At 41.7% G+C, this 27,523-nt stretch overlaps 1 protein-coding gene across 1 annotated transcript; it reads left to right on the top strand.

Annotated features, from left to right (window-relative positions):
* The first annotated feature begins 184 nt into the window (after nucleotides 1-184).
* On the top strand, nucleotides 185-27,409 carry LOC136678514 (nucleolar pre-ribosomal-associated protein 1-like). The gene is made up of 41 exons (XM_066656562.1): nucleotides 185-311; nucleotides 790-929; nucleotides 1,833-1,984; nucleotides 2,159-2,288; nucleotides 3,497-3,593; nucleotides 3,683-3,765; nucleotides 3,858-3,983; nucleotides 4,537-4,664; nucleotides 5,761-5,956; nucleotides 6,268-6,405; nucleotides 7,173-7,343; nucleotides 7,436-7,568; nucleotides 8,777-8,899; nucleotides 8,979-9,091; nucleotides 9,224-9,343; nucleotides 10,230-10,346; nucleotides 10,466-10,604; nucleotides 11,650-11,802; nucleotides 12,334-12,533; nucleotides 13,081-13,293; nucleotides 13,504-13,680; nucleotides 14,798-15,060; nucleotides 15,727-16,021; nucleotides 16,479-16,734; nucleotides 17,581-17,785; nucleotides 19,131-19,305; nucleotides 19,636-19,694; nucleotides 19,791-19,981; nucleotides 20,190-20,300; nucleotides 21,324-21,387; nucleotides 21,898-22,066; nucleotides 22,206-22,293; nucleotides 22,424-22,584; nucleotides 23,253-23,364; nucleotides 23,461-23,567; nucleotides 23,979-24,122; nucleotides 24,271-24,380; nucleotides 24,476-24,679; nucleotides 24,773-25,014; nucleotides 25,894-26,397; nucleotides 27,100-27,409. The coding sequence occupies exons 1-41, from the start codon at nucleotides 185-187 to the stop codon at nucleotides 27,282-27,284; spliced, it is 6,621 nt and encodes a 2,206-aa protein (XP_066512659.1). The 3' UTR covers nucleotides 27,285-27,409.
* The last annotated feature ends 114 nt before the right edge of the window (nucleotides 27,410-27,523 follow it).

A 27,523-nucleotide genomic window follows, 5' to 3' on the forward strand; every position in this document is an offset into this window, starting at 1 on the left:
ACACTTGAATAAGGTCTCTGTTCACTGTTCTCATAGCTTTCCTTTACGTTTCCAGCTCTAATTCAAGTTTGGGGAAATTAATGATTAAATAGTAGGATCTGGCAACCAACTGCTGGAGGGAGCTGACCCGGCTCCGCGTGTGGTTCTCCGCGTGTGTAAACTTCAGAGAAGTTTTTTTTGGAAAATGGCTAAAAAACGACGAAATGCAGAAGCGACAGAATCCACAGCGAAGAAGAGGAAAAGCAGCGAGAGCGAGTTTAACGGAACGGTGTTAAAGTCCCTTCTGAACGAGCCGAGCAGCGCGGTTAGAGGCGAGCACTGGGTTTATAAACTACTTCACTTGATTTAGTGTTTTTAAGGTGTCTCATAGAATTTGTAGCTTATTCTAACCGTCATTTATTCCGATTAACACCTCTATACCGAGAGAACACAACTGCTGCAATGGGACGCTCTGGAGCAGCTGTACATGAGCCTGAAGTCTGAAATGTTCAGTGCCAGAGGGAAAACCTGTACTACATCTCAGCATTGGGCTGTGGAATGATGGAGCTCCCTCCAGAACTGATAACACAGCTTCAGTACCTGGTCTCACTGATGGTTTTGTGTCTGAATTCCTTCAGGACAATGCCAGCACACACCAGTGTTCCAACAATAATACTGTTACTACAGTAAAGAAAAACACAATATCCATAGTTTTATTTGATATATAACTGAACTGTGCTACTGCTCTTTATCATTATACTTAATTCACATTCTCAGATTTTTCTTTTTCTTTGTGTTTTTTTTTTTTAGGTTTGGAAACCTTTGTAAGAACTGCAAAAAAGCTCCCGTCTACAGAGCTTTACGATGTGGTAGAGGGCTACATTAAAATCTCAGCTGAATGCTCAGAAATACTGTCTTTACTTGAGAAAGAAGGCTGTTCTGAGACAGAGGTGAGTTCACTGGCCAGAAAAACATGCCTGGGTTAAATGTAGTGTGAACATATTTGTAGGGATACCCCCAAACAATGAATATTTAAGTTTAATTATATTTCTAACGTTGATGTAAATAATAATGAAGCAGAAAAACTCATTGGTGTGATAGAAATAAAAATCTACAGGCATATTATTACTACTCGGTGTTCAGGAGGAAAAACAGACAACAGAACAGTAGGCTCGGTGTGTGTTTGTGTACGTTTCCACCAGTGAGGTCTCCAATTTTCCCAGAATTTACATAGTTCAGGTTTAAAGGTGCCGTTCACGATTTTACTCAAATAACACTTTGTTACAAAATTCAGAAGATATTTCCTCATGTGCTACACTCCAATTGGTTTGCGCTGGAAACCACTCTAATATGTTTACGAAGACCCAGTGTCTGTAAATGGGTAAAAAAAACAAAGTCCCTGGATCCGGTGCTAGGCTTTCTCTCTCTCTGCTCACGGCAGAGAAACGCCATCTGGAGGTTTTTAGACAATAAAGAGACCTCCAACCCTATGGATGGTTAATATTGACTTATTTTTGCTGTTAAACTTACGTTACTTAAGGTGGAACTGACTCTAAATTCAGGAGAGGGCTAACTGCATGATAGTAAACAAACATCTTAAGTTCTACAAAACTAACAGCTCAAGTTTCTGTGGTAATTCAAACAGTGAATGAAAATGTAGATAAACAACGCGTACAAACAACTGTCATTTTTTCGTCAAACAAACCATTCCACCTTAAAAAAGGTGGAGTTTCTGAACATAAACAAACCAGAGAGAACAACAGCTTCCCACAATCATAGATGTTGCCTTTAACCTATACCTGTGCTACTTGTAGTTTACAGCCTTTTGTTGCTTTTCTTTTATTCTATTCCAGATGATGCTGATATTTCAGAGTTTAGAGATGATTTTGCTGCGAACAGCGAGTGATCTGTCTCACTTCAGCATCGTCGGCACCAACATCGTGAAGAAGGTTGTCTCCTCACACATGAAATTACTGCAGAACTCCCTGGCCTCTGGCCGACATCAGTACGTTTCTGTGGTTTTCACGATTGACTCACCATTAAGGGCAGTGATGATCATCTCATTATCTGAGATGGTTTATATACAACTGGAGGGCTACACAAAGCTCTGTTAGTAAAGTAATATCCTAAATGAAATAATACTGGGTTTCTGTCTCTCTCTTTTTGTGTTGGTGTTCAGACTTGCGCGGCAGTGTCTGAGTCTTTTGGCTGCAATGGTGTCCCAAGGCGCTGACTGTGCACGAGAAATCTTCAGTGGTTTGAATTTCAACAAAACTCTCCTCAACCTTGCACGCATCCGAGACCGTGCTGTAAGCCCTCAGCCTTCTCCAGTCTTTAGCTTATTCCCAGTCTTCATTCATTATCTGTAACCCTTATCCAGCTCAAAGTCGCGGTGTGTCCAGAGCCTACCTGGAATCATTGGGAGCAAGGCAGGAACACAACCTGGAGGGGGCGCCAGTCCTTCAAAGGGCAACACACACTCACTCACACACTCACACTTATGGACACTTTTGAGTCACCAATCCACTTACCAACATGTGTTTTTGGAGCATGGGAGGAAACAGGAGCACCCGGAGGAAACCCACGCAGACACGGAGAACACACCAAACTCCTCACAAACAGTCTCCCGGAGGAAACCCTCGCAGACACAGAGAGAACACACCACACTCCTCACAGACAGTCACCCGGAGGAAACCCTCGCAGACACAGGGAGAACACACCAAACTCCTCACAGACAGTCTCCCGGAGGAAACCCTCGCAGACACAGGGAGAACACACAAAACTCCTCACAGATAGTCTCCCGGAGGAAACCCTCGCAGACACAGGGAGAACACACCAAACTCCTCACAAACAGTCTCCCGGAGGAAACCCTCGCAGACACAGGGAGAACACACCAAACTCCTCACAGACAGTCTCCCGGAGGAAACCCTCGCAGACACAGAGAGAACACACCACACTCCTCACAGACAGTCTCCCGGAGGAAACCCTCGCAGACACAGAGAGAACACACCACACTCCTCACAGACAGTCACCCGGAGGAAACCCTCGCAGACACAGAGAGAACACACCACACTCCTCACAGACAGTCACCCGGAGGAAACCCACGCAGACACAGGGAGAACACACCACACTCCTCACAGACAGTCACCTGGAGGAAACCCACGCAGACACAGGGAAAACACACCACACTCCTCACAGACAGTCACCTGGAGGAAACCCACGCAGACACAGGGACTCGAACCCACACCCTCCAGGTCCCTGGAGCTGTGACAGAGACACAACCTGCTGCCCTTATTCTCAGTCTTCTGCTTGTTTATTAGGGAAATCTGTGGAGTTCAAACTTTGTTCACACTCAAGATAAACCAAACTTCACTGAGAAATGTTGAAATAATCTCAAGTGTTTCCTGGAAAATGTGTTCTCCATATCTATGTATTGAACCTCAGCACAAGACTTTGTGAATAAATACACATTGTTTAAATGAAAATTAAATAATGAATTTGTTTTGTTTTGTTTAAGGGCCGGCCAGATGTCCGTATGTCCTATATTCAGTTTGCTCTTTCATTCCTGATGTGTGGAGACAGCTCCATTATAGGACACATACTGGACACAAAAGGTAATTTTTAAATAAAATGAGATGTGGATTTTAGTGTTATAATAAACACCCATCTAGAGACAAACTCTGTTCATTTGTTGGCTCTGTAGGTTTCTTGTCAGAAATCTTCACTGGACTGAAAGAAGACAGAATTTCAGTCGTTAGCCTTGTACTTTCCACCTTACAAACGAAAGTAGGACACGCTCTATTGATTAAAACATGTGTTTTACCCAGTGAAAATCTGCAAATATTTCGTGTTTTTAACCCAACTTTACCTTTCTGTAGGTTGTACACAGTACATCCATCAGTAAGTCTCAGAAAGTGCGTTTCTTCAGTGCATCTGCTCTGACTCAGATTGCGTCTCTGTACAAATGGAATGGGATTCCAGACACAGCCTCCTCTGACATTCAGGTGATAACAGAGCACTGCGGTGTCTAATCAACTTGTACCTGCACAACACACACTAATAAGCCACCACCACCTCAGTGTGACTGCAGTTTTGACAATGACCCAGCGCCCAAATCATAACTGCTCTGATTATAGGTTGTTTGCAGATGTCACGTAACTGCTGCCGGTGATGTCCCGGAGTTGTTTTTCACATATGCAGCTCACAGTAAATTCTCTGCATCAGGGGTGCTCTCACAGTGGGAAATGAAACACATGCTTTAGGCTTGGAGCAGCGCCCGTGCAGGAGAATATTTCCATTTTCACATACTGACTTAGATTTTATCCAGAGTTTTTTCTAGGACGTTTCCAAAGAGGGAGAAAGGGGATAATAAAGTCTGAAGAATCAAATGCGTTTCCAGATTTCTAAAAAAGCACTGGACATTTGGTGATCATTTATATTAATCCAGTGCTGTAGGTTCCTCACAGGGTTCTGATGGTTAAATATCAGTCTCACCATTTCTCCTGTGTTGTCTCTGTCCTGAGCTCACTGTTTTTTTTTTGACTGCTCTGTTTTCAGGCTGTGAATAAACAGGAGGGAGGAAGTCTCCTCGTGCGAGATCTGGTTCATAACTTCCTTCTCGATGTCTGCTGCTCATGTAAACATGGGATCAGCTTCTACGACCCAAGTTTGGGCACAGCACAGAGGTCAGTCAAACATAGGTTAAATTAATATTGTGAAACAAAGTTTCTGTAAAGAATGCATTAAATAAATAGTGGGAGCAGCTTTATATTATAACTCTGGGCCTCACTGTGTGATCCTTGAGCTAAAAATCTCTAGAAAAATTGGCCTTATCTTCAGGAGATCAGTGTTTGAATCTTGGTGATGGGCTGGCAGTCCTTAGCGAGCACAATTGGCTTTGCTCTCTGGGTTGGAGTGATGTGACAGAAGCCCACAGCTTCAAGGAGATGTATTTGCCTCAGTGTCAAAGATTGTCATGTGAACTGGGGGCAGTTCATGTAATAGATAACAGGGTGGAATTAAAGATGTCTAATGACTGGATGAAAATTCTGCAAATTGCATGGTTTAAAAAATATATATATATATATATATATATATATATATATATATATATATATATATATATATATTAATATATAAAACGTGACTATTACCTGATTACAACTGGATGATACGGCCAAAAAATGATATCACATTATATTCTTAATTTCAGTCGATACGATATACTTCCAATATTGAAATGAACTTTAAAAAACCCACAGAACTGAAAACAACACGACATCACCCTCCTCATGTCAATATTCCTCCTTATGTCTGCTTTGTCAATATTAATATTTTAAATTACTTTAAAATTGAGTGAATGAATTAAAGACAACGCCGTCTAATGACCATCAGTCTGTGACCAATGCTGTAAATAATGTGTACTAAATATTGAAAATGAGTTTAAAAATCATATAAGTGTTATTGAAACATGTTATATTGCAATTATATAGATATTGAATTATTGTCCAGCCCTACATCTGATCATAGTCACAACATTAAGTGTAAATATAGAAATAAACTAAACTTGCTAGTCCTGCTTTGCTCCCATTCCCCCATGACACTGATCCCCATGACTGATAAATATATGAATACATAAATTAAATAAATAATTTAATGTCTTGTTTGTGTAATTGATTAGAATTCACTGGCCATCGCGCTTGTTTTTATTGTAATTTCAGACATTGTCGTGTCGTTTTTTGAAGCTGGTGTTTGTATAACAATAGTGTCCTGTGTTTTCAGGACTGGAAACCTGGTCCTGCTGCAGTTTGCAGTGAGTCTGAAGCAGGCCACAGAGGATGAACTTGTGTGTGAGCTCCTTGTCAGTGTCCTGAAGCACAGTCCTGACCTTCTGCCTCGATTCTTTAAAGAAACGCCTTTCTCCTTTGCTCCACGGGCGAAAGGAGCATGGCTCGACAGCATAACTCTGCTCAAAAAGGTGATTTATTTATAGGTTGTGGTTGTTTTTTTTAGTGGATAACACCACCCCTCTCCACCCAGTGGGCCGGGCTTTGAGTTCCAGCTCAGGCAGATCCACCACACCACTCTATAAGTGTCTCATTGGCAAGATACTTAATGCTACTTACATTCATTCATTCGGGGTGCTTTAGAAAAGCTGGTCTGTAACTGATCTGCAACTAATTCCCCTCTGTCTCTCTCTGTGTGCTATATCTGCTCTCTCTGTGTCTCTCTTGTGTGTTCTCTCTCTCTCTCTTTTCTCTTTTTAATCGTTCTCTCTCCTGCGCATAGATCTACCAGGCTCAGCCGGAGGTTTCCCAGGCGTTCCAGTCTCATGAAGCAATTCCTGTTCCTCGTTTGTTGAACATGGTTCTTGTCACATCTCTGCCTCCAGTCTGCAACAAGACCTTCTTCACTCAAGGCCTCAAAGTAAAATACAGCAGTGTTTGTGTGTTATAACGAGAACCCGCCAATCAAGTGCAAGATGGAAAGGGAATTTCTGTTGGTGCAGAAATAAAAAAAAATGTAAAACACAACAAATATAGAGAAAAATGAAATAATAATATGCACTTTATAGGCACATATTTACCTAATATCATCTGTGCTCTTATCCAGATAAAATGACATCCAAACTAGCATGAATAGTCTAAAACAATACAACACTAGGATTACTGTCATGTAATGGAATTAAAGGTAATAACTAGAATAGAGAAGGAAAAAAAGTGTGTGTGTGTGTGTCGTGCTGCGGGAGCCTCATGTGAAGGGTTTTCGGTGCTGTGCAGTTCAGTTCAGCACAGCCCAACAGTGACACGTGTTAAACAATGAACACAGAAATAATCAAAACAGGATAAAGCCTCATACCTGGGAGTGTGGAGTGTCTTCTGAGTATTTTGTTTGTTTTCAGCTTCATTCCTATCTCTTTTAACCCAAATTCACAACTGCAGTGGGCTACGGGGTGTGTGTTGTTTCTCGACCCGTCACACCACACATCATAAATACCACCCTCATTTTTAGATACCGTCCACATTTTAAATACCGTGGTATACAGTTTTACCATTAAATCACCAAGCCCTAGTCTCCGAGTTTTGATTTGTTTTTTCTGTGTTTCTGTGTAGTTGTTAGATTTGATGGGTTATCCCCTCTAATTTCAGGTTAAAAAGGTGACCAATTTCTCTGCTGAATTTCTTGTTGAACAGTTGCCAATTGTTGGACAGCACGCCACGCTGTCTGTGTTGGTCTTCATTCTGAAGAGAGCTCAGAAGAACATGGAGCACAGTTTGAAGAGAGCAGCATGGGACAGTTTGAATGCGTATAGCTCCTCTGCCATGGAGGAGTTCACTCAACTTTACAGAGAGGCTTTGAGCAAGGTGAGAGATGAGAGACTCACAGCTGAGCAAGAGGAACATTGACTCATATATGTATCACTGACATGTATATATCTGCTTTGCTGTTTCCTCAGCTTGTGCCTGATGTTATGTCGATTGTGTCCACGTGGCAGTCGCTGTCAAAGAAGGAAAAAGATGGAGATGAAAACACTGCTGAAAAAGAAACAAAATCAGGGGAGGAGGTCAAAACCCAGGAAACCTGTAATGGTGTGTGAACCATTTTCATGTTGAAATATAAAAAGAGAAATGATCCATTATCCCGTTATTCATTTCTGAAATTTCCTCCAAGGCATTTCCTCAGAACACGTAAAATCAGTTAATTCAGTCTGATTTTAAATCAAATCAAATCAAATTTATTTATATAGCGCTTTTCACAACTGATGTTGTCACAAAGCAGCTTCACAGAATTCCAGTAAGACAAAGATTTGACATGAAATGTTAAGACAAATGTAAAACCCTCAAGTGAGCAAGCCAGGGGCGACAGTGGCAAGGAAAAACTCCCCCAGCTGAGGAAGAAACCTTGGGAGGAACCAAGGCTCACAAGGGGTGACCCATCCTCCTCTGGTCAATCTACTGGTGAATCTACTTACACTCCTCAAATCCACATTATTTTAACCAAAATGTATAAATGAATTAAATCTCTTTAAACAGTTTCTGAGCTGGCCTTAGATTATTGGAATTTATGATACTTTTTAAAATTATGCCAAATTCACTGCAGAATGCACTCACAAAGAGTCTGAGGTCGTACTCACATTTGGCCACGTTGAATCCACATTGAAACCATGCAGGAGCAAGAGGCAGGTTTCCTTTTTAAGACAAACAGAGAGTTGTTTCAAGCCATTTCAGACAAAATATCCTCACACAGCTGAAGGAAAGAACACTTTCTTGCCCATAATCATGAGAATGATAATCAGGAAGATGTTGCTATAGAAAATGATCCTCTTTCTATAAAAAGGTTTCAGAGTATGGCTCCAGATAGTTACTTCTAGCCAGTAGCTCTGTGAACAGTAAGAGTGAGTGGAACACAGTTAATGCCTTGACAGCAGTGTAGAGATTGACACTTGGATCTCAGGCATATTTTTGTAGAGTATAATATAGATTAACGATTATAGTAGTTATATATATTGTCACACGTGTCTCCACTTCTTTATCTACACCTTTGGAAAGTGTTTTTCTTTATACTGCATGAATCTTTGTGAAAGAATTAACCAAAAAAAGTCCCTGAATGACATTAAATATACTCTCTTCACATTACGTTAAATTAGAACTGGAGCAGATTTACGGTTTGAAGGTCCTTACAGCGATTTACTGAATATTTTAATATTGGCATTGAAAATCCGTACACAATAACACTATGTTACATGTTGATATGGTAATATATGTATTGTACATTTAATATATGTTGTGTGCGGCAGGTGAGAATGATCCGAAGCTGATCCTGTGTAAAGCACTACTGCTGCAGGTGTTGTGTTTATATCAGAAGGTTGTTCCTCACCTCATCAGTCAGAGCAGGTTCGACTTCAGCAAACTGCTTCAAGGTAACGCCACTCTTGGGGATCGTGTTCATCACAAGTACTTTTCTTTTTAAAGAGAATGAAACGGTATAAAAATTTTCAGGCATTATATCAGAGAAGGGACTGAAGAACGAGGTTCCTCCAGTTCTCCAGTACCAGATTCTGCAGCTTGCCCTGGAGCTTCCTGCGAGCAAGTTCTCCTGGTTCCGGCTCCAGGTCTGTGGGTCGTTAGTGGGATGTCTTTTAAATTTTAAGAAAATAATAATAAAAAGGTCTCTACATTCTCTGTCAGCAGGCTAAGACCCTGGTCAAAGGTTTTGTTAACAGAGTGTTTCTTGTTACTTAAAGGATGCAGTAAGTGCAGGTCCAGGACAAGGAGAAGGTTCAGTTTTCTATCTTTTATTGAAGATGTACATCAGCAGTAGCAGCACAAACCTGCAGAGCTCCACCAGGAAACTGCTGCTGAAGGTAAGAACATGGAAACTGGGGTCTAGAAAACAAGCCCATTTGGGTAGAACAAAAAACAAAGACGTTTTACAAGATTTTCAGAAGATTTCAACAGTTTTCAAGATGCAATAGACACAGCTGTTATTGTCCACATCATTAACAGTGTTGTGTTTTGTTTTAACTTGGGTGAACTGAACCCCACACAGAGTGGGAAAGTGGTTGTCAAAATAAGGCCGTTTTAATTGCAACCATTGAAACAAAATCTTTAGGCATCATATTAGGCCTTAACATGGACAGAAAACATTAGATTATTAAAACTTTAACTATAACAGTAATATAATTATAATTATAAATTAGAGGTTGGCACGGTGGAACAGCAGGTAGTGTCTCTGTGACAGCTCCAGGGCCCTGGAGGTTGTGGGTTCGAGTCCTGCTCGGGGTGACTGTCTGTGAAGAGTGTGGTGTGTTCTCCCTGTGTCTGTGTGGGTTTCCTCCAGGTGACTGTGAGGAGTGTGGTGTGTTCTCCCTGTGTCTGCGTGGGTTTCCTCCGAGTGACTGTCTGTGAGGAGTGTGGTGTGTTCTCCCTGTGTCTGTGTGCCTTTCCTCTGGGTGACTGTCTGTGAGGAGTGTGGTGTGTTCTCTCTGTGTCTGCGTGGGTTTCCTCCGGGTGCTCCGGTTTTCTCTCGCACTCCAAAAACACACGTTGGTAGGTGGATTGGAGACTCAAAAGTGTCCGTAGGTGTGTGTGAGAAAAATCTTGCTGGGTGCCAGTCCATCACACAGCAGCGCACACATTAGTCAATAGTAGTAGTAGTCTGTAGTAGATTAACAACTGTAAATCTGGAATAAGGAACGTCGTGTCTGCTTTAAATATGATCCTATATGTTTTGTTTGGTGCTGTGTGCAGGTGCTGAGAGACAGTGGTGTTTTTGAACACACCTGGTCAGAACTGGAGATGTGGGTAGATCACCTTCTCTCTTTAGAATCATCACATCAAGAAACAGTTCTCCTGTTTTTAGACCAGGTGCTTCATTAGACTCAATAAACTTATTGTTTTTAATTACTCCAGTATAGCTTCTGCACTGATCTGTACAGGTACTTTCTTACTTACTTTCTTTTCTCTGTTTCTCTCTGTGCTCACAGGTCTTGATGAAGGTGGTGAATAACCCTTATGTTTACATGGATAAAGTTGCTGCTATGGTGCAGGAAGCTGTGTGTCTGCAGGCTGAAGGGAGTGGGCAGGACAGAGAGACAGACAGTTCACAGATACCATACCTCAGTGGTGAGCTTTCCCTTGCAAATTTAATTCTGGTTATTCAGTTTTGTCTATAGAGCACTTTTACAACTGCTGTCATCAAAAAGCATCCTTCAGAGCATAAGAAAGAATACTTGAGAGGAACCAAGGCTTAAAAAGTGGGGAACTCATTATCCTCTGGTTGAAACAGGAACAAAACAAAGAGCAGTGTGTAAACAAATGGCAGTTTATTAACAGAGCCCAGTACAAATGAAGAATTATGGAGTGAGTTAAGAGCAGTGTTGGTTCTAGTTGAAGCCCAGTGTCAGTCGCTTGGTGGCGAATAAAACAGTCCACCACATACTGAAGACAGATGAGCCGGGCTTGGCAATCATTTAGATTTATTCTGGGGCATATATAAGTGCTGTTTAATGCTGGCCGGACGTGTGGCAGACAGTGAAACCCAGTTTAGACCATTTTTTTCCAGCATCAGGTCAGTTTGGAAGGGCAATGGGTTCCACTTGGCAGAGACACATACAGATACTCACTGAGATATCAGAACCCCTCTGCTTCACTACGTAAAGCGTTACACAATTTTACAACTCTGTCGTTGCCTTGTCACAAATTTTATGAAACGTGTTGCTAGCTTCAAATTAAAATTGGCATATATTTTTTCAACAACAATAACATTTCAGTTTTAACATTTGAAATATTGTCTTTTCTATGGTTTTTGGTTAAATACAGGGTTTGTGGGATTTGCACATCATTGCATTTTGGTTAATTTCCATTTTGCAGAGCTCCCCAACTTCTCCCAAAATTGGGTTTGTGTATAAATACTGTATGCTTATCATATTTGGTGACAATTTTAAGTAAATGTGTCAGGTATTATTCTCAGTATTTTGGCAGATAATGTTATTTCACAGTGAAATCTCAAACAATTACTGACATCGTTGTATTGTTATTAATTGTGTGTATGTGTGTTTGGTATAGAACTTTTTAATAATTTGTATGATTGTTCCATCCCCAACTATCAGCACATGAACTGTCCTCGAAGTTCAGAATCTGTGTAACTGTGTGTCCATCTGTGTTACAGACACACCTCTGATGGAGGACAGTGGAGATGGTGTTGAGGAGGATGGTGCGTCCCTCAGTGATGAAGTCCTCCACTCTTTTCCGTTCAGTTCCCTTGTTCCTGCTGTGCTAGAGGCACGCAACAAACTGCTGCTGAGCTCCAGAGAGGAGAAGGGTAATGCTCTGCAGCGTTTCACTGCTATCAAATTTTATTCAAACAAGCAGCTTTAACAGAACAAGATCCTAAACCTGAATTTGTTGGTTTTCATTCAGTCTTTAAAGAGTAAATAAACCATAAGTTTTATGCATGGTACAGGTATATTCACACACATTTACAACATTCAAGGTCAGTGATTTGACCCTGAAAACTCAGGTGAGCTAAATCTTTGGCCACACCCTCAAATTCATGAAAACACAGTGACATTTTTTCCTTTTTCTATGTCAATTACTTCCTTCAAGCCTCAAGTACACACTCGCTGTGCTTTTTGTTTTCGAGTGTCCATCTCCATGTCTCCACTAGGGCTCCCTGCAGCAATTGTGGAGGAGAAACAGGAAGTGAGGCATCTGCTGCACCACACCACCTCAGAGAGTCTCCCTGGGCCTTAGGCTTGCCCCTCTGGGCCACAGCTGTCTATGTTTAACATAAGGCTAATACATGTGATGCCTAATTTATGTTATTATCAACTTAATGTTGTTTCTTTTGCAGGTGGAGTGTGTAAATATGTCTGTGCAGTGCTGTGCGAACTCCTTCATTCTCAGAGGGATCCCTTAACCCTGTGTGTGACTCTGCAACACCATGATAAAGAGCTTCTCTCTGCTGAGAACCTCATTCTGCCCCATCCCTGTCTCCACTCCTTCTGTCTGTACTACTCAAAATGGCTTCCCCCTCATCCCCTAGAGACATGGGTGAGTGTTTTCAGAGTGTGTATGACACACAGCACACATCACCCGAATCATTTCTTCTTTGTTGTAGACCTGTGAATGTTCTGAGCATTGAGAAACAGGGTGAAAGAAGTCAAACAATGTTGCAGAGTATCAGATGGATTACAGTCTGTAATTGTAGAAATACAAAATGCTCATTTAATGTATGAGTTAAAACAATGACTTTCCTACATATTGTCAGATACCTGTTGGTGTAAAAGACTGATTGCATCTTAAACTAAAATACTTCTTAGGGTAAGAGATATACTTTCTGTTACTGGAAGTTTCCGCTCGACGGTAGACCAGGGAAAGGGAGTAATTGCAGATTTGTCTCTCACACAGCCTTCTTTAAAACTATCCGCCATTGTTATCTGTTGATCTCCTGACCTGCCCCCTGACATTTACGAATGTGCTGCACCTTGCTTATGCGTAGTGCTTATTTTCTGGGGACATGTAGTTAACAGCAAGTACATCTCTACCCTTAGATCCAAGTCTCATAAGCTGCTTTAGATCATGCTTTTATCTTTTGCAGTTTAATATACCACACTCCACTCCAACTCCACCAGCTTCGGATATTTCCTCCTTTCTGAAGCAGTGCTACAGTGAAGGAGCAGAATCGTTTCTGCAGGAGTCCTTCAGACCGGCCACTGAGACGTTTCTGACCAAACTCCAGCTGTCCAACTTCCCTTCTGCTGTTAATCAAATCCTGCTTTACCTCAGATCTTTCGTGAACACTTTCAGCTCGGTATTCTTCCTTTTTATGTCAGATGATTGGATGAATGCAGTGTTTGTGTGTGAATAATTTTATATCGAATTGAAATTTAATGGAGAGCAGTTTTCAAATCTCTTGAATGTCCATGATGATATGGAAGATGTTATTCAATGCACATTTATTTCTGTTATGTTGTAAAACGCATCTAATACTACATTTTATTTTTAATATTTCCTGGTCTAGCTCCCCAAAGCACAAGCAGCTGAGGTGGTGGGTTCTCTTCTTAAGCTTCTACATACTCTACTCCTCAAACTGAAAAACACAGAAGAGACTCCACAAACACAAGCGGAATCTCAGGAACCAGAAGAACTTTCTTTGGAGATGGACTTTACATATGATCAGCAGGTCTCCAGAGAGAAGGTGCCTGTTTGGGGGGTGTTTTTACTTCAGTCCCTTCCTTTAGGCTGCTTTAGACATAAAAGCACTACAAAGGGTTCCTTGAGTGATAGTTCTTCTATGGCATCCGTCAAAGAACCCTTTGTAGCACCTTTATGAACACAGATGTAACCTTACTTCTGGCTGAGCTATTTATTGCTTTCAAGTCTCAGTTGAGAAAAATCGATTGCAGTATACATCAACATTTCAATGAAAAATACCAGTTGTACTTTACATTGTTCCAAAATTTGTTGATGTAAGGAATGACAGAAATGCTTAAGAATTACTTGGAAAAAACATCTCTGTGGCAAAGGATGTGCCTCTTTGTTTATGAGAATACCAGAGGCAGAAGCAGTTTGGCCCCTAAGCCATTAATTAATAACACTATACATGTGTCAAAACTGAAAATAAAAAGTGTTTTGACACTAGATGAACCAAAATTAAAGTCTCTGGGTCTCTCTCTCTTCCATTACTCTCCTCCACCATCTCTGGCCTTTTATACCTTTATACACAGAGCATCCTGCCATGTGTCTGAACCGAGTGAGGAGTGTCATGTGGCACAAAGCCCTACTTTACTCCATGCTGCTATGCGCTTTGCTGCTAGCCCTATTCCAGGGAGTAAAAAATAATGTAACCCTTGCTCGTCACTTGCCACTGAGGTGTGGCAGGCCCAGCAGAGAGGCTTTAATGAGCCTTGCAGTAAGCCCCTGTTGTCCCCTGAGATTTGTGTCTCCGTCTTTTTTTATGATTTCCCAATCGATGTTATAAATGGTCTTTCTTCATGCTTCAGTGTTCAAGTTTATGCGACAGTATGTTTTTGTAAAAGTAAAAGAACACAATGGGTCTGTCCCAAAACCTAGAGAGCATTTTACGTCATAGTGTGCACTTCCAACACATGGGCTGTCCTGATTCTTAGATACCTTAAATACGCTGCCTACAGAGATACCTTAATCTGGCCATATTTTAAGGCAGCATCAAAACCGTTCCTCGGACGCAAAAGCAAGTTGTCTGAATATTAAACAACCAACAAGTGTGTGTGCTTGTGTTTCCTCCAGTTGTCTATTGACTAATGTGGTTGTGTGTGTTCTGGGTGTATTTTCAGGTGTTGCTTGCCGTGATCAGGTCTGCGTTAAAGAACCCAGTTCTAGAAAAATGGTTCCTGGCTGTGGAGCTGGATGTGGTGCCGTCTCACTCTCTTGACCAAGAGTGTGTGATTCAGCTGTGTATCCAGCTGACTGAGGGTGTCCTGCGCCTGCTGCATTTCTCTGCTGAGATTCTAAGAGACCTCAACTCCCCAGAGCTCCTCAGCTCTTATCTCTCCTCCACAAAGAAGGCTCTGCTCAGAGAATTACAGCACGTTAACAAGTACATTCTCAAAACTTTGTTTTTGCACTGTTTCTGGTCGTTTACACTTTAGATAAGTATCACACTCTCTTCTTGTGTAATGCTTCCTGGATTTATTGATGTTGATAATTTGACTGAGATACAACAGGCTTTTTTTAGACTTAAAATATTACACTCAGAATTTACACACACCACATGTGTTTAGAGTTTAAGCATAAAAATAGTCCTATGCGCCCCGCCAGGGTGTATTCCCACCTTGCGCCCAGTGATTCCGGGTAGGCTCTGGACCCACTGCCACCTTGAACATGGAACATGGATAAGTTACAGATAATGAATGAATACTCCTATGGTACTATGTACTTTGGGGGTCTAGAAAAGAGCTTTCTGTCCACCTATAGTATGTATCTAAACTGAATTATTTTTCAGTCACATCTACAAAGACTACACAGTTAATCATTAACCCTCTATGAGCAACTACAACATCTGAGATGTTTAACCACGATTGTATATAACGGCCTCACTGTCAACATTTATTTAAAACAAAACCAATTCTATTTCTGTTGTTGGCACCGTATTGAGGCTTCTTGTTTATTACAGCTTCTGGATTATTTTAGGTGAGAATTTGCAAATATGACAGAGATTATGTGGCATTGCAGCTGTTTCTAATACAGCCGTTTCTCCCAGCAGGGGTTTTAAAGAGAAGTCCCTATGTGTCACAGCCTTCTTGGCTCTGTACGAGTTCATGGAGCCGTCTGCGGTTGATGAAGTGCTGTCCGCTATTCTGCTGCTGCAACAGCGCCACTTGGTGTCCGAGGGTGGTGAGCTCAGTGTTTACAGCACTGCTGTTATCACTGTTCTCACAAAGACCTCCTCTACCCCAGGAAAATACAGCGCCGCCTATATGTCTGCAGCACACCTTCACAATCTGGCAACCCTCAAAGCCTCCTGTCAGAGTGCTCAGCTCGAGGAGGTTCTGCTGCAGGTGTGTTAAATAAATCCTCCTAATTCTTGAACACATGTAGTGTTGTGGCTTATTAAATTCTGGACCTAAGAACTGTTGTAGTTCCTTAAACTCTGGGCATATGTAATGTAGCATTTTATATCTGGAACTTAAGCACCGTTGTAGATGCTGAAGCGTCTTAAATCCTAGTGTTTGGCTTGGTGTAGATTCTTAAATCCTTGACTTAAAGCAACACTAGGTAATATGTTTAGTTTAAAATTGTATTTTTGCTCCAGGGCTCCCTTTACAGTAAAACATGTAAAAAGATGTAATTCACTTTTACAGCACTGTCTTGAAATCAAGGTGGGGGAGGGGTCGTTTCAACACTCTTCCAAAGATACCTAATGCAGTTTCTGCAGTGCTGAGCCCAGAGAAGCAATAATAGAGGGCTATTTAAATTAGCAGTAAAGAAAGACAATAATAAATATGTTTTCTATAGGTTCTGGAGAAAGAGCCTGGGAATGCTAAACTCATCCCAGCTGAGGTGCTTCTCCACTGTCTCCAGCACTGCTCTAGCCTCCTCCTGGCTGCTCTACTGGTGAAAAACTGCTCTACACACTGCCTCAGCTTTGAGCTCTGGTGCCTGGAACAGAACGACCTTTCATTCATCACAGCTCCAAACCAGGGGGCGCTCTCTCTGCTGAGCAGCTACGTTCAACAAGCGGGAACTCTGGACCCCTGCAGACCAATCAAGAGTCAGTGTTTTCTCCTAGAGCTCGAGAACAAGCACAAACCTGGACATAGACCACTAAAGTCATGCTCGTATAAGGAACTCCTCGTCTAAGCTGAATTTCTGTAAAACAGATATAATGACTCTTGCTGGACCCTCTGAATTATGAGGGCATTAAGAGCCAATATATGAATTTTGGTAAATGCCAATAAACTTAATCTTAAGGCAGAATGCAGTGGGAAGCCTCAGCAAAATCCAACAAGCTTTGTTTGGTTTAGAAATTGAGGTTTTCTCAGGGTTAGGTTCCAGTATGTGACCTGTTGGTTTATTCATTAAATTTCTGTAACTGCTTGATCCTGCGCAGTGTCACTGTGCCTCCAGAGCCTACTCAGACTCCCTGGGCGTAAGGCAGGAACACGCTGGACAGGGCCTGGTGGTTTATAATATTGTAAAAAAAAAAACATCAAACTTACTTATGAGTGTGCACAAAAATCAACTGTAGCATTATTGCTATGAAATCCTTATTGGGAAAATTAAAAAACAATATTGGATCTGATCTGGAAGCGTGTTGTTTACAACAGCACATGGCAACAGGTTTTTAAACTCCAAATTTGATAGTGTCTTAGAGAAATCCAGCTTAGAAAGCAGCTCCTTATTTGGGCTTGACCCCACAACTTTGCATTACCTTTTGTTTTTGAAAATGTTGTATTAGCAAAATGTATTTTCTGAGCAGATGACAAAGCCCTTTTAAAGTAATTGTTTCACTCGAGATCAGAGTTGTGAATGTCATTGATATAAATGTAACTATTTATTATGTAGCTCCAGACTTTAATTTATTTTTTGTTATTTCGTTTTTTGTTTTTTTTTACAGTCCAGAAGACAGTTCTGCAGTTGCTGACCAAAGTGTTTCTGACTCAGTTATTGAGCTCAGTGCTGCAGACTGAAGCTGATGCATCTCTGGACCAGAGCATAGAGGTTCTGTCCAATTTAGTTCAGCTGGGAACTGTAGCTCCTGGGCAAACTCAGCTCATCAGCAATTTGCCTCCCCTCCTTCAGAAACCAGAAGGCTATGAAAGGTAACTTTGTTTTAAAGCAGGTATCTACGCTATGCATTTTCTGTTTATTTTGGCAGGGAATGGTTTGATTTATGGGCCTGTGGCCATTTTCCTATGGATGTATTCCTGGTTTAAAATAACAGTCAGAGATTTGTACTAACAAAGTAGTGACACATATTTCACAGTGTGGCACAGTATTGCAGCACACAACACATGTGTTTAGTGTTTAAGCTCTGTCACAGCTCCAGGGTCCTGGAAGTTGAGGGTTCGAGCCCCGCTCCGGGTGACTGTCTGTGAGGAGTGTGGTGTGTTCTCCCTGTGTCTGCGTGGGTTTCCTCCGGGGTGACTGTCTGTGAGGAGTGTGGTGTGTTCTCCCTGTGTCTGCGTGGGTTTCCTCCGGGTGACTGTCTGTGAGGAGTGTGGTGTGTTCTCCCTGTGTCTGTGTGGGTTTCCTCCAGGTGACTGTCTGTGTGGTGTGTTGTCCCCGTGTCTGTGTGGGTTTCCTCCAGGTGACTGTCTGTGTGGTGTGTTCTCCCCGTGTCTGCGTGGGTTTCCTCCGGGTGACTGTCTGTGTGGTGTGTTCTCCCTGTGTCTGCGTGGGCTTCTTCCGGGTGACTGTGAGGAGTGTGGTGTGTTCTCCCTGTGTCTGTGTGGGTTTCCTCCAGGTGACTGTCTGTGTGGTGTGTTCTCCCTGTGTCTGCGTGGGTTTCCTCCGGGTGACTGTTTGTGAGGAGTGTGGTGTGTTCTCCCTGTGTCTCACTGGGTTTCCTCCGGGTGACTGTCTGTGAGGAGTGTGGTGTGTTCTCCCTGTGTCTGCGTGGGTTTCCACTGGGGGACTGTCTGTGAGGAGTGTGGTGTGTTCTCCCTGTGTCTGTGTGGGTTTCCTCCGGATGACTGTCTGTGAGGAGTGTGGTGTGTTCTCCCTGTGTCTGCGTGGGTTTCCTCCGGGTGACTGTCTGTGAGGAGTGTGGTGTGTTCTCCCTGTGTCTCAGTGTTCGTAGGTGTGAGTGTGTTGCCCTGTGAAAGACTGGCGCCCCCACCAGGGTGTGTTCCGGCCAGTGATTCCGGGTAGGCTCTGGACCCACCACCGCCCAGAACTGGATAAGGGTTACAGACAATTAAATAATTAATTAATTTTTTTGCATTAAAAATAAGAAATATCTATGAAAACTAAAAACACATTCATTAATTTAACAGAATTTGTGAAAACCGTGAGAGACATACTGGGACATATTTTTTGTGAATAGTGAAAAATATTTGTTATTTGTGTCTAACTGTTGGAACGATTTACACATTTTGTATTTTGAGACTAATCTCTCTCTGTGCTCCATGCACCGCTGTGTTTTCTTGTTTTATGTTGATTCAGGTGGCTGTTGGCAGACTCCATCAGTGAGAAATTGGTGGGTTCTCCAGAGGAGCTTCACTGGAGGAAGTCTTTACTCTCCGCTGCCTTCCTCTGGCTCTTAGCCACATACAAAGAACAGAAGAATCCACAGATTAAAAGAGAGGAGAACATGCTGAAGAGACTCAGAACTCTGCTGGTGTGTATCTGATTGCAGCATGGGTTTTTTTGGCAGTACATGTTTTATTACAAACATGATGAGATATATATCACACCCAGCTGCTGTTCCAACTAACAGGAGCTAAAAGTAACTAGAAAATATATTTGTATTATTTTGTACCAGCATGTAAACCATTTATACACTACCAGAATACAATCAGCACACTTTAAAATGTTGAAAGTGAGGATTATAAGAAGTGAAAATCTGCTTTATCTGTTTATATAATGCAAAATAATGTGAATTCAGAGTCTACAGTTAAGCCAGCCATTTGTTAAAGAGTGTCCTGTGGAACTCTGTTTCTGTTTACAGAGCGCTCCGGAACATGTTGAAGCATCGGAATGGAATGCGTTTGTTAAGTCTGGTTTAAAGTGAGCAGCTTCTGGTTATTACCCTTTAATCTAAAGAACATGTATATGGTTTATGTTTTGTTGTGTATATCTTTTGTATTCTTCCTCTTTTTCCAGGTATCGCTACCAAGATTCTGGGTTTTTGACCACCTTAAACACTATGTTGGAGCTGATGTACGGAAATGTAAAGACTTCTAAAGAGTTATTGTCTGTAGAAATCCTTCATATGATGGTCACTAGTCACTCACTCTTCCTGCCCACGATGCTGGAGCCCCACAGTGAAGCAGAAAGCAGCTCACAGTGTAAAGGCAAGTTTCAGTTCACCAGTCCAGTGGATTAATGCATTGTTGAGTCTTGACCAAAGACTCCTGCCCGAGCAGGGAATCAAGCTCTAATCTGTGTTAGGGACAGTGGTCTTAACTGCTATACTGTCCCAGTCCCATACATCGATGTTTTAATTTTGGATTTTGATCAATATGGAAGCTTATAATCTCCCAATTTTCTCTTTGTGTTCAGAGGCACTGCTGTCCCTGCTGCTCTCTTTAGTGAAACATCACCCTGAGGTCTGTAACAGCAGTCACTTCCCAGTTCTTCTTGGTGCTTATGGAGCTACACTGAGTCCTACAGGTAAATAAAGTAAACTAGGTAGCGTTTTATCTTACGGTCACTGCAGCAATGTTATTGTAATATTGTGATGCTTCCCTGAGCTTTAACAGGGAGAATAGAGCCTCTGTTGTTGCTACCCCTGGCTTAGCTTTGCAGAAAACACACTATGTAGTTAATGGAGGAAGTAGGAAAACACTCCCCTCTCTCCCCCCTCCCTCTTGATTTTAGGAGAGTGCTACAAAAGTAAATTACACTTTTTGCATCTGTAGGGAGCTCATTGAGCAAATATATCCTACCTAGTGGTGCTTTACTTTTACAGGATTATGGTAAACACCTAGCTGGTAATAAGTACAAATACTGTACCTGCAAGTCATTTTCTGGTTCATAGAATCTAACTCAGATATACGAGCTATGTACAGAAGTACTGTAAAAACAAGTTCCCTGTAGTTTTACAGGAATTGTAATTCAGTATGAACATAAACCAGTATTAGAATGACAAGCTCTGAAATGCCAAACCAAGCTGGACGTCAGTGTGTTCACTATTTTCACTGTGGTGGTCCCCTCAGAGAAACATATACTGTACCTTTAATTAGGGAACATAACTGGACTTTAACACCACTGCTATAACTTTTAAAGATACAGTACACTGTCTGCACTTTACCATACCTTTTTTCTGAGAGTGTACTCCCATCATTTACCCAGCCACTGAGGTTGCTCTGTTGTGCTCCTGGTGCTGGTCCCAAGCCCAGGTGAAATGGGAGGGTTGCCTCAGGAGTGACATCCATTGTGAAAGTCTGTTGAGCAGGTCGTCATCGGGGTTGGGGCGATCCAAAGCAGTGACCCCTTGCAGCAGCTGCCACAATGGAAGAACAACAACAAACAATATATGAGCTGACCCTGTATGTGATAGAGAAGCAGCTGCTGTTTATTGTTTTAAACATTGCTCTCTATGCAGTGATGTTATGTCTATAATATCAAATCTATCTGTAGTTGCACAGATTTAGAACCTGAAAAACTGCTAAATAAACACTTACATTCCTACAGATCAGAAACTGTTGCTGCTGCTGAAGGAGTATGAGAAGAAGAATATTAGCTTGTTGGATTTTCAGTAAGTTGATCATTTTCTCTTGAGATTTAAGTGTATATTCTTAAATATACACACAATAGTATGAGCCCAGGTAATGTTAATCCAATACTATTAAACAGGCTGTATAAGTATTTTTAATCCCATGTTACTAAACAAGCGAAATGAGCTCTCTCCGACGGGCTGCTGGGCGCTGGAGGGGTTATATCCCCTGTTGGCCTGGGAACGCCTGGGGGTCCCCCAGGAGGAGCTGGTGAAAGTTGTAGGGACAGAGATGCCTGGGCTTCTTTACTTGCACTGTTGCCATGTGAACCCTGATATGGATTATGCAGAAAAAATGATGATGTATATTTATTTTGTGTTGTAAATAAACAGGTTTTATATTTCCTGTGCTGTCAAAATAGACATAGAATGAATCCCCTCATAAAGGCGCGTTTAAATGTTTGAATAAAGACGATGAAGGTGATAATGAGGTTGGTGGGGATAAGGTTGACTATGAGGATGATGTTGATGGTCTGATGTTTGTATGTGTAGGTGTTTACTGTGGGGATCTGCAGCTGTGGAACACCAAAAAGCCCGGAAACATCTAGGTCCGTCTTTATGGCAACAGCCCAGCTGTGAGCAGATTTTATCCCAGCTGTCTCCAGACAGGATGCTGAACACTGTCACACATTTCCCACTAGATCGGCTTCTAGTGCCACAGGTATCTTACAGCCTAATGTCTACACCTGAACTTTCATTTCTAAAGTCTATAAAATGCAGCTGCTGCTCTTCTGACAGAATTATAAATTGTTTTATATCAAACATACGTTTTATAAAACAGTATTTAAACATACATTTAGGGAGATGACGTGGTTTTCTCAGAGGGAAGAGAGAGTGTGTATGACCCCTGCTTTCTTCTCCCTCTCTTCAGCTTCATTCTGCGTCCAGGTAAAGTATTGATTTTTATGTTAATAGTTCAGAAATGTTGTTTATTGAACTATAATTCTTAATTAAGACTGTGTAAATTATGCTGAGTTGCATCATAATGAGACCTGGTATCTCCCTGTTCTTTAATCAGAGTCGGTGGTGGACTGTCAGAAGTTTGTCTCCACTCATGCTCTGGACGTCTCTGTTGTGGCTCTCAGCAGCAGAGACTCCAACATGAGGTCGGCAGCATACCACATACTGAGCACCTTCTATGAGCATCTGGAGGGAGCTCACTTCAGAGAGAAGAGACAGGTAATCAGACTGGTGTCTGACTGCAACCCTCCACCTGATCTGTCTTCTCTTGGTTTACAGTCATATTTTTCACAATGCTGTTTGTTGAATTAATCTGGTCGCAGTGGGTCCAGAGAATACACCCTTGAGGGGGCGCCAGTCCTTCACAGGGCAACACAGACACACACATACGCATTCACACCTACGGACACTTTGTGAGTTGCCAATCCACCTACCAACGTGTGTTTTTGGACTGTGGGAGGAAACCAGAGCACCTGGAGGAAACCCACGCAGACACAGGGAGAACACACCACACTCCTCACAGACAGTCACCCGGAGGAAACCCACGCAGACACAGAGAGAACACACCACACTCCTCACAGACAGTCACCCGGAGGAAACCCACGCAGACACAGAGAGAACACACCACACTCCTCACAGACAGTCACCCGGAGGAAACCCATGCAGACACAGGGAGAACACACTGGAGCTGTGTGACTGCGACACTACCTGCTGCGCCACCGTGCCGCCCAAGCCAACATTAATTATTCGTTATTATTTATATATAACGTGAAATTCCAACGGAATGAGGAAAAATCAGTGTCTTATCAGTGCACCCATTAATAGTCTAAAAGACAAGATGAATGTTTAATGGTAAACAAGCTGTCCAACTTGTCTCCTGTCCTCAGCTTCTCTACCTGCTGGACACAGTAAGGAACAGTGTTCAAAAGCAGAACCTCAGAGTGTCGTTTCTCCACACCACGTATATCGCAAAAGTGGCTCAGCAGATCCTCAGGCCTGGTAAGTGGAATCTCACTTCAGCTAATGTTTATGGGGCTGCTTTTGGCTTTTTTTTTTTCTCTAATTTGATTTTGTTCAACTTTTCTTCTCCTACAGAGGAGCACATGTACGTCGTCACCAACAGATTTCTTTTAGGAACTCAGTACGTGGATCTCTATCGGGTTCCTGACTTTTTCAAACTCTTTTACAGCTTTGATATGGAGGTAATTCACCTTTAATTTTGAAGATAATAAGCTTCTGAAGGAGCAACGTGGCACACGTTTTAGTAGGAGATAAGGCAATAGGAAAAAGGTTCCAGCCCCACTCAGAATGACTGTCTGTGAGAAGTTTAAGGCAGATTAAGCTCCATAGAGCAGATGCCCCACATGGGATTGGCCATATTTTAAATGGGTTTAGTGCACAGTGTAAAGAAGCATCACTGGAGAAAACAACTGATTGTGTATTTAAAGTCTCTGATTTAGAAGAATGATAAATTTGATGTATGTTGGCTCTTTCTCTCACTCTCTTTCGCTCTCTATCTGTCTCTCTCTCTGTTTCTGTTTTCTCTCTCGCTCTGTCTCTGTTCTTTCTCTTTCTCTCTATCTCTGTTCTCTCTCTATCTCTCTCTCTCTCAGCACAAACTGGAGCGTGAGTGGATTCTGAATGTGCTGGATGAGGGTATGATGGACAAGCTGTGTTTTGACATGTGTGAACAGCAGGGCGTCTTCCACACACTTCTTGGCTTCTGCAGCAGCTGTCTCTGTGATCATCCTGCTCAGGTACATGCACAAATGTCAGAAATAAAAACAGAGGGGGAAAATGTGGCCATCAACTGAAAGCACTGATATTTTACAGGTTTTAATTCTCATTTTATTTTTTTTTCCTTTTGTTTTACTTTTTTAATTTACATTTTATATATATTTTTAGATGCAGGTTATTAACGTACTCAGAAAGAGTTCACTCATCACCAAAGCTGCTTATGAGCTCATCAAGGCTCATGGAGTCCTTACATGGATCGTACAGTTGATAGAGAAGAGGTCCGTATGAATGGGAGTTTATTAAAAATAAATGTGAATACAGTTATATTTTAAAATTAATCTGAGTAAAATTCATCTTTTGTTTTATTTGACAGGAGTGTGGATGGCAGGTTGCTGAGTGCCATGATTGGGCTCATCAGTTCTCTCTGGTTCTCACACCCGGGTCAGAACCAGACTGGATCAGGACAGAATCAGACTGAGATGGAGAGCAGTGCATCAGAAGAGACGGCTAGACGCTTTCCCATCTCCGTTATCAGTGACTTCCTGTGTGCCCTGTTTTCTGTCATTAAACTCTTCAGGTATTTAGTATGTGTGTGTAACTGTCTGTATTGTATTTTGTGAATGTGTGTGTGTTATTAACATTGTTCATTGTGTTTTGTGTGTGTGATCAGGAGTGGAATGGAAGTGAGTGTAGTGCAGCGCTTCCTGCAGACATTGGCCTCAGTTCTGAAGCATTATAGGGAGTCTCTCAGCGCTTGTAGGGACGCTGGATGGATAACGATGCGCTCCTATGAAGTCTCCGGTTCCGAGGCTCTGAGTCTGCTGCAGTTCTGTGGAACGCTGTTCCAGGACAGAGCTTTACTCTCCAGCCTTCAGCTCCTCACCAACAAGCACAGTATTAAAGCTCTGCACGGTGGGTGTTTTCTTCGTTTTACGGTCAGTAAACTTGAGTGTGTGTAAATAAAAAGTTTATGGTCAGAATTTTAGTACACACAAATGTCCCATTGGATTTGGGAAAACGGATTCAGTTGCTGCATGTAGACACCAGGTTACTGTGGTTCGGGGTTTAATCCTCTCCTCTCATTACTGTTGGAGAAGATGTGTTCATCTCATATCTGCATGGGTTTCCTCCAGGTGCTGCTGTTTCCTGCCTCGGTCCAAAAATCCATGTGGGTGGGATTCTAAATCAGTAAATCTGAAGACATAATTTAAACCAGTTTTAACTCTGAATTATTTGCCGTTCTTCTGTTAAATAATTATTCAGATCCACCGCCATTTTATTTCACTTTATTATATTCACACACGACTTAAAAACTGTCCATGTGTGTGTGTGTCGCCCTGTGAAGGTCTGGTGCCCCCTCCAGGGTGTGTTCCCACCTTGCGCCCAATGATTCCAGGTAGGCTCTGGACCCACCACGACCCTGAACTGGATAAGGGTTACAGATAATGAATGAATGAATGAATTTCTGAATGCTATCAAAGTGGAGAAGAGGGCTAGTCTTATTCCAGGGCCCTTCCTGTGAAAGTCTTGATCCTCAACTGCTCAGAAATGATGGGGCCTTGTTTGATATATGCTTTTAATTACAGTTTTCATGGTTGAAATTATTCTGGAGCATTTCAGACCCTATCCTTAACGTTGCGTTGTTTAAATACAGCTCCAAGTCGATTTACAAAATCATGTTTTTCAAGACTCTATTCTTTTCCTCGTTTCTGACCAGCTTTATATTTGTCGTATGAGTTGTACTGTTTCTGCTCTTATATAATTTTGTTTGTTTTGGCTTTGTTTTTCCAGAACCAAACAAGCAGAAATTGCGAGGGAAAGCTTACCCAAAGCTTCCACAGTCCTGTACAGAACCAGTGTGTGAGGACAGAGAGGGAAGTCTGGAAAAGTGTAAATGTCTTCTGGTGAATGTCCTCACTCACTGGGAGCTGGGGCCTGTCCGTCCCTGTGCTGAGGGTCTTGTGTATGAAACTGCACACATACTCTTTAAATGGACCCTGAAGACGTTGTGTGTGATTCCCTATGATGAAAACAATACCTGTGTAGCTCTGAAATGGATGCAGAGTGCAATAACGTCTCATAAAACTGTGGTAAAGTCTTTGCTCTCTGATGAAGCTGTAAGAGCTGATCTCTTAAAGCTGTACCACAAAACCAGCCTCTCCAAACTGGACGCCTTTCAGCTGTGTACCACAATCATGCTTCATTTATTAGAGGCAGAGCTAACCTCTAATATTTTCCACTTGACTGTGACTAAGGTCTGTTTACACACATCTGAAGATGATGCTACTAAAAGAGGTAAGAGGAGCATAATCCACATACAGTGGACTAAATTACTGTCAGAAAAACTGTCACTGTGGTATTGCCCTTGATGTAGAGGTACATTACTGTCACTAAAGCTACAAACATTGTAGTGTATCTTTAAAGGTACAGCAGTGGTGTTAGAGTCTTCTCCAGAAGGAGAGGGGGATCTCTGTAATCTTTCATTATACAACTGTGGAGAATAAAAGAACACAATAAAAGTCCTGGAGATGAAACGGGGCGAATGACATCAACATGATTTTAAAATCTACAGTTAATATAGAGTAAGGTACCATTTTAGATTTTAAAATTATGTTGATTTCATACAATAATGTACCTCTACTGTAACTTTTAAGTGTGTAGGGATAATACATAATATTAATATACACTATAAACAGTGCAGCAGTTGCATTCTGGTGCCCAGGCATTTCATTCAACAATGTTTGATCTGGCACACAATCTGCTAGTTCAGATTTGCAGTTCCACCTTAAAATGCTGCAGTATTTGCTTATTTAGATATTCCACTTTTAAATAGTGCAGCAGTATATTCTGGTGGTTATGCTCTTGATTCAAATTTTCCATTTCGGCTTAAAATGGTGCTGTAGTTATATTCTGATGTCTAGACTTATTTGGCTTTTTTATTCCACCGTGTGTAATTAGTTTCTGATGTAATATTCCTCTTCTTTGTGTTTTGCTCAGAAACAGGGTTGAAGTTACTGTCGTTGTACATCCCTGAGCTCTGGACCGAAGCTAAAGTTCCTCAGTTGCTCCTGACCCATGCCAGACTTCTGACAAAAGACAAAAAGAAGACCAAGAAAAATCAGAGTCCAGTTGTGCACATGTGTGAAGACATTCTCTCTGCTTGGACTGTCTTGAAAAATTAAAAAAGTATTGGAAATAAATGCAGTATGCAGTTTTGTATAAATGACAATGGACCGAAATTTTTTGTTTACAGACTTTATTATGAGAAGAACAATTTCTGGTGTAAATGTACAGTAATAATTCAAATAAAAAATGGAGTAAATGCAACTGGGACTTACACTGATCAATCTAAACATACAAAATACCCTCTTTGTCTCAACACTCACTGTCAGTTTTCATAGGTCTTCTGATCATTCATTCA

This window comes from Hoplias malabaricus, chromosome Y, assembly GCF_029633855.1.
Source record: "Hoplias malabaricus isolate fHopMal1 chromosome Y, fHopMal1.hap1, whole genome shotgun sequence".
In the NCBI taxonomy this organism is placed as follows: domain Eukaryota; kingdom Metazoa; phylum Chordata; class Actinopteri; order Characiformes; family Erythrinidae; genus Hoplias; species Hoplias malabaricus.

Bases quoted from the DNA above. Each gene is read 5' to 3' on its own strand.
- LOC136678514 (XM_066656562.1), top strand. From the start codon at position 185: ATGGCTAAAAAACGACGAAATGCAGAAGCGACAGAATCCACAGCGAAG. The intron at 23,365-23,460 runs GTAAGTGGAATC...CTTCTCCTACAG, and splicing joins TCAGCAGATCCTCAGGCCTG to AGGAGCACATGTACGTCGTC. The intron at 25,015-25,893 runs GTGGGTGTTTTC...TTGTTTTTCCAG, and splicing joins CAGTATTAAAGCTCTGCACG to AACCAAACAAGCAGAAATTG.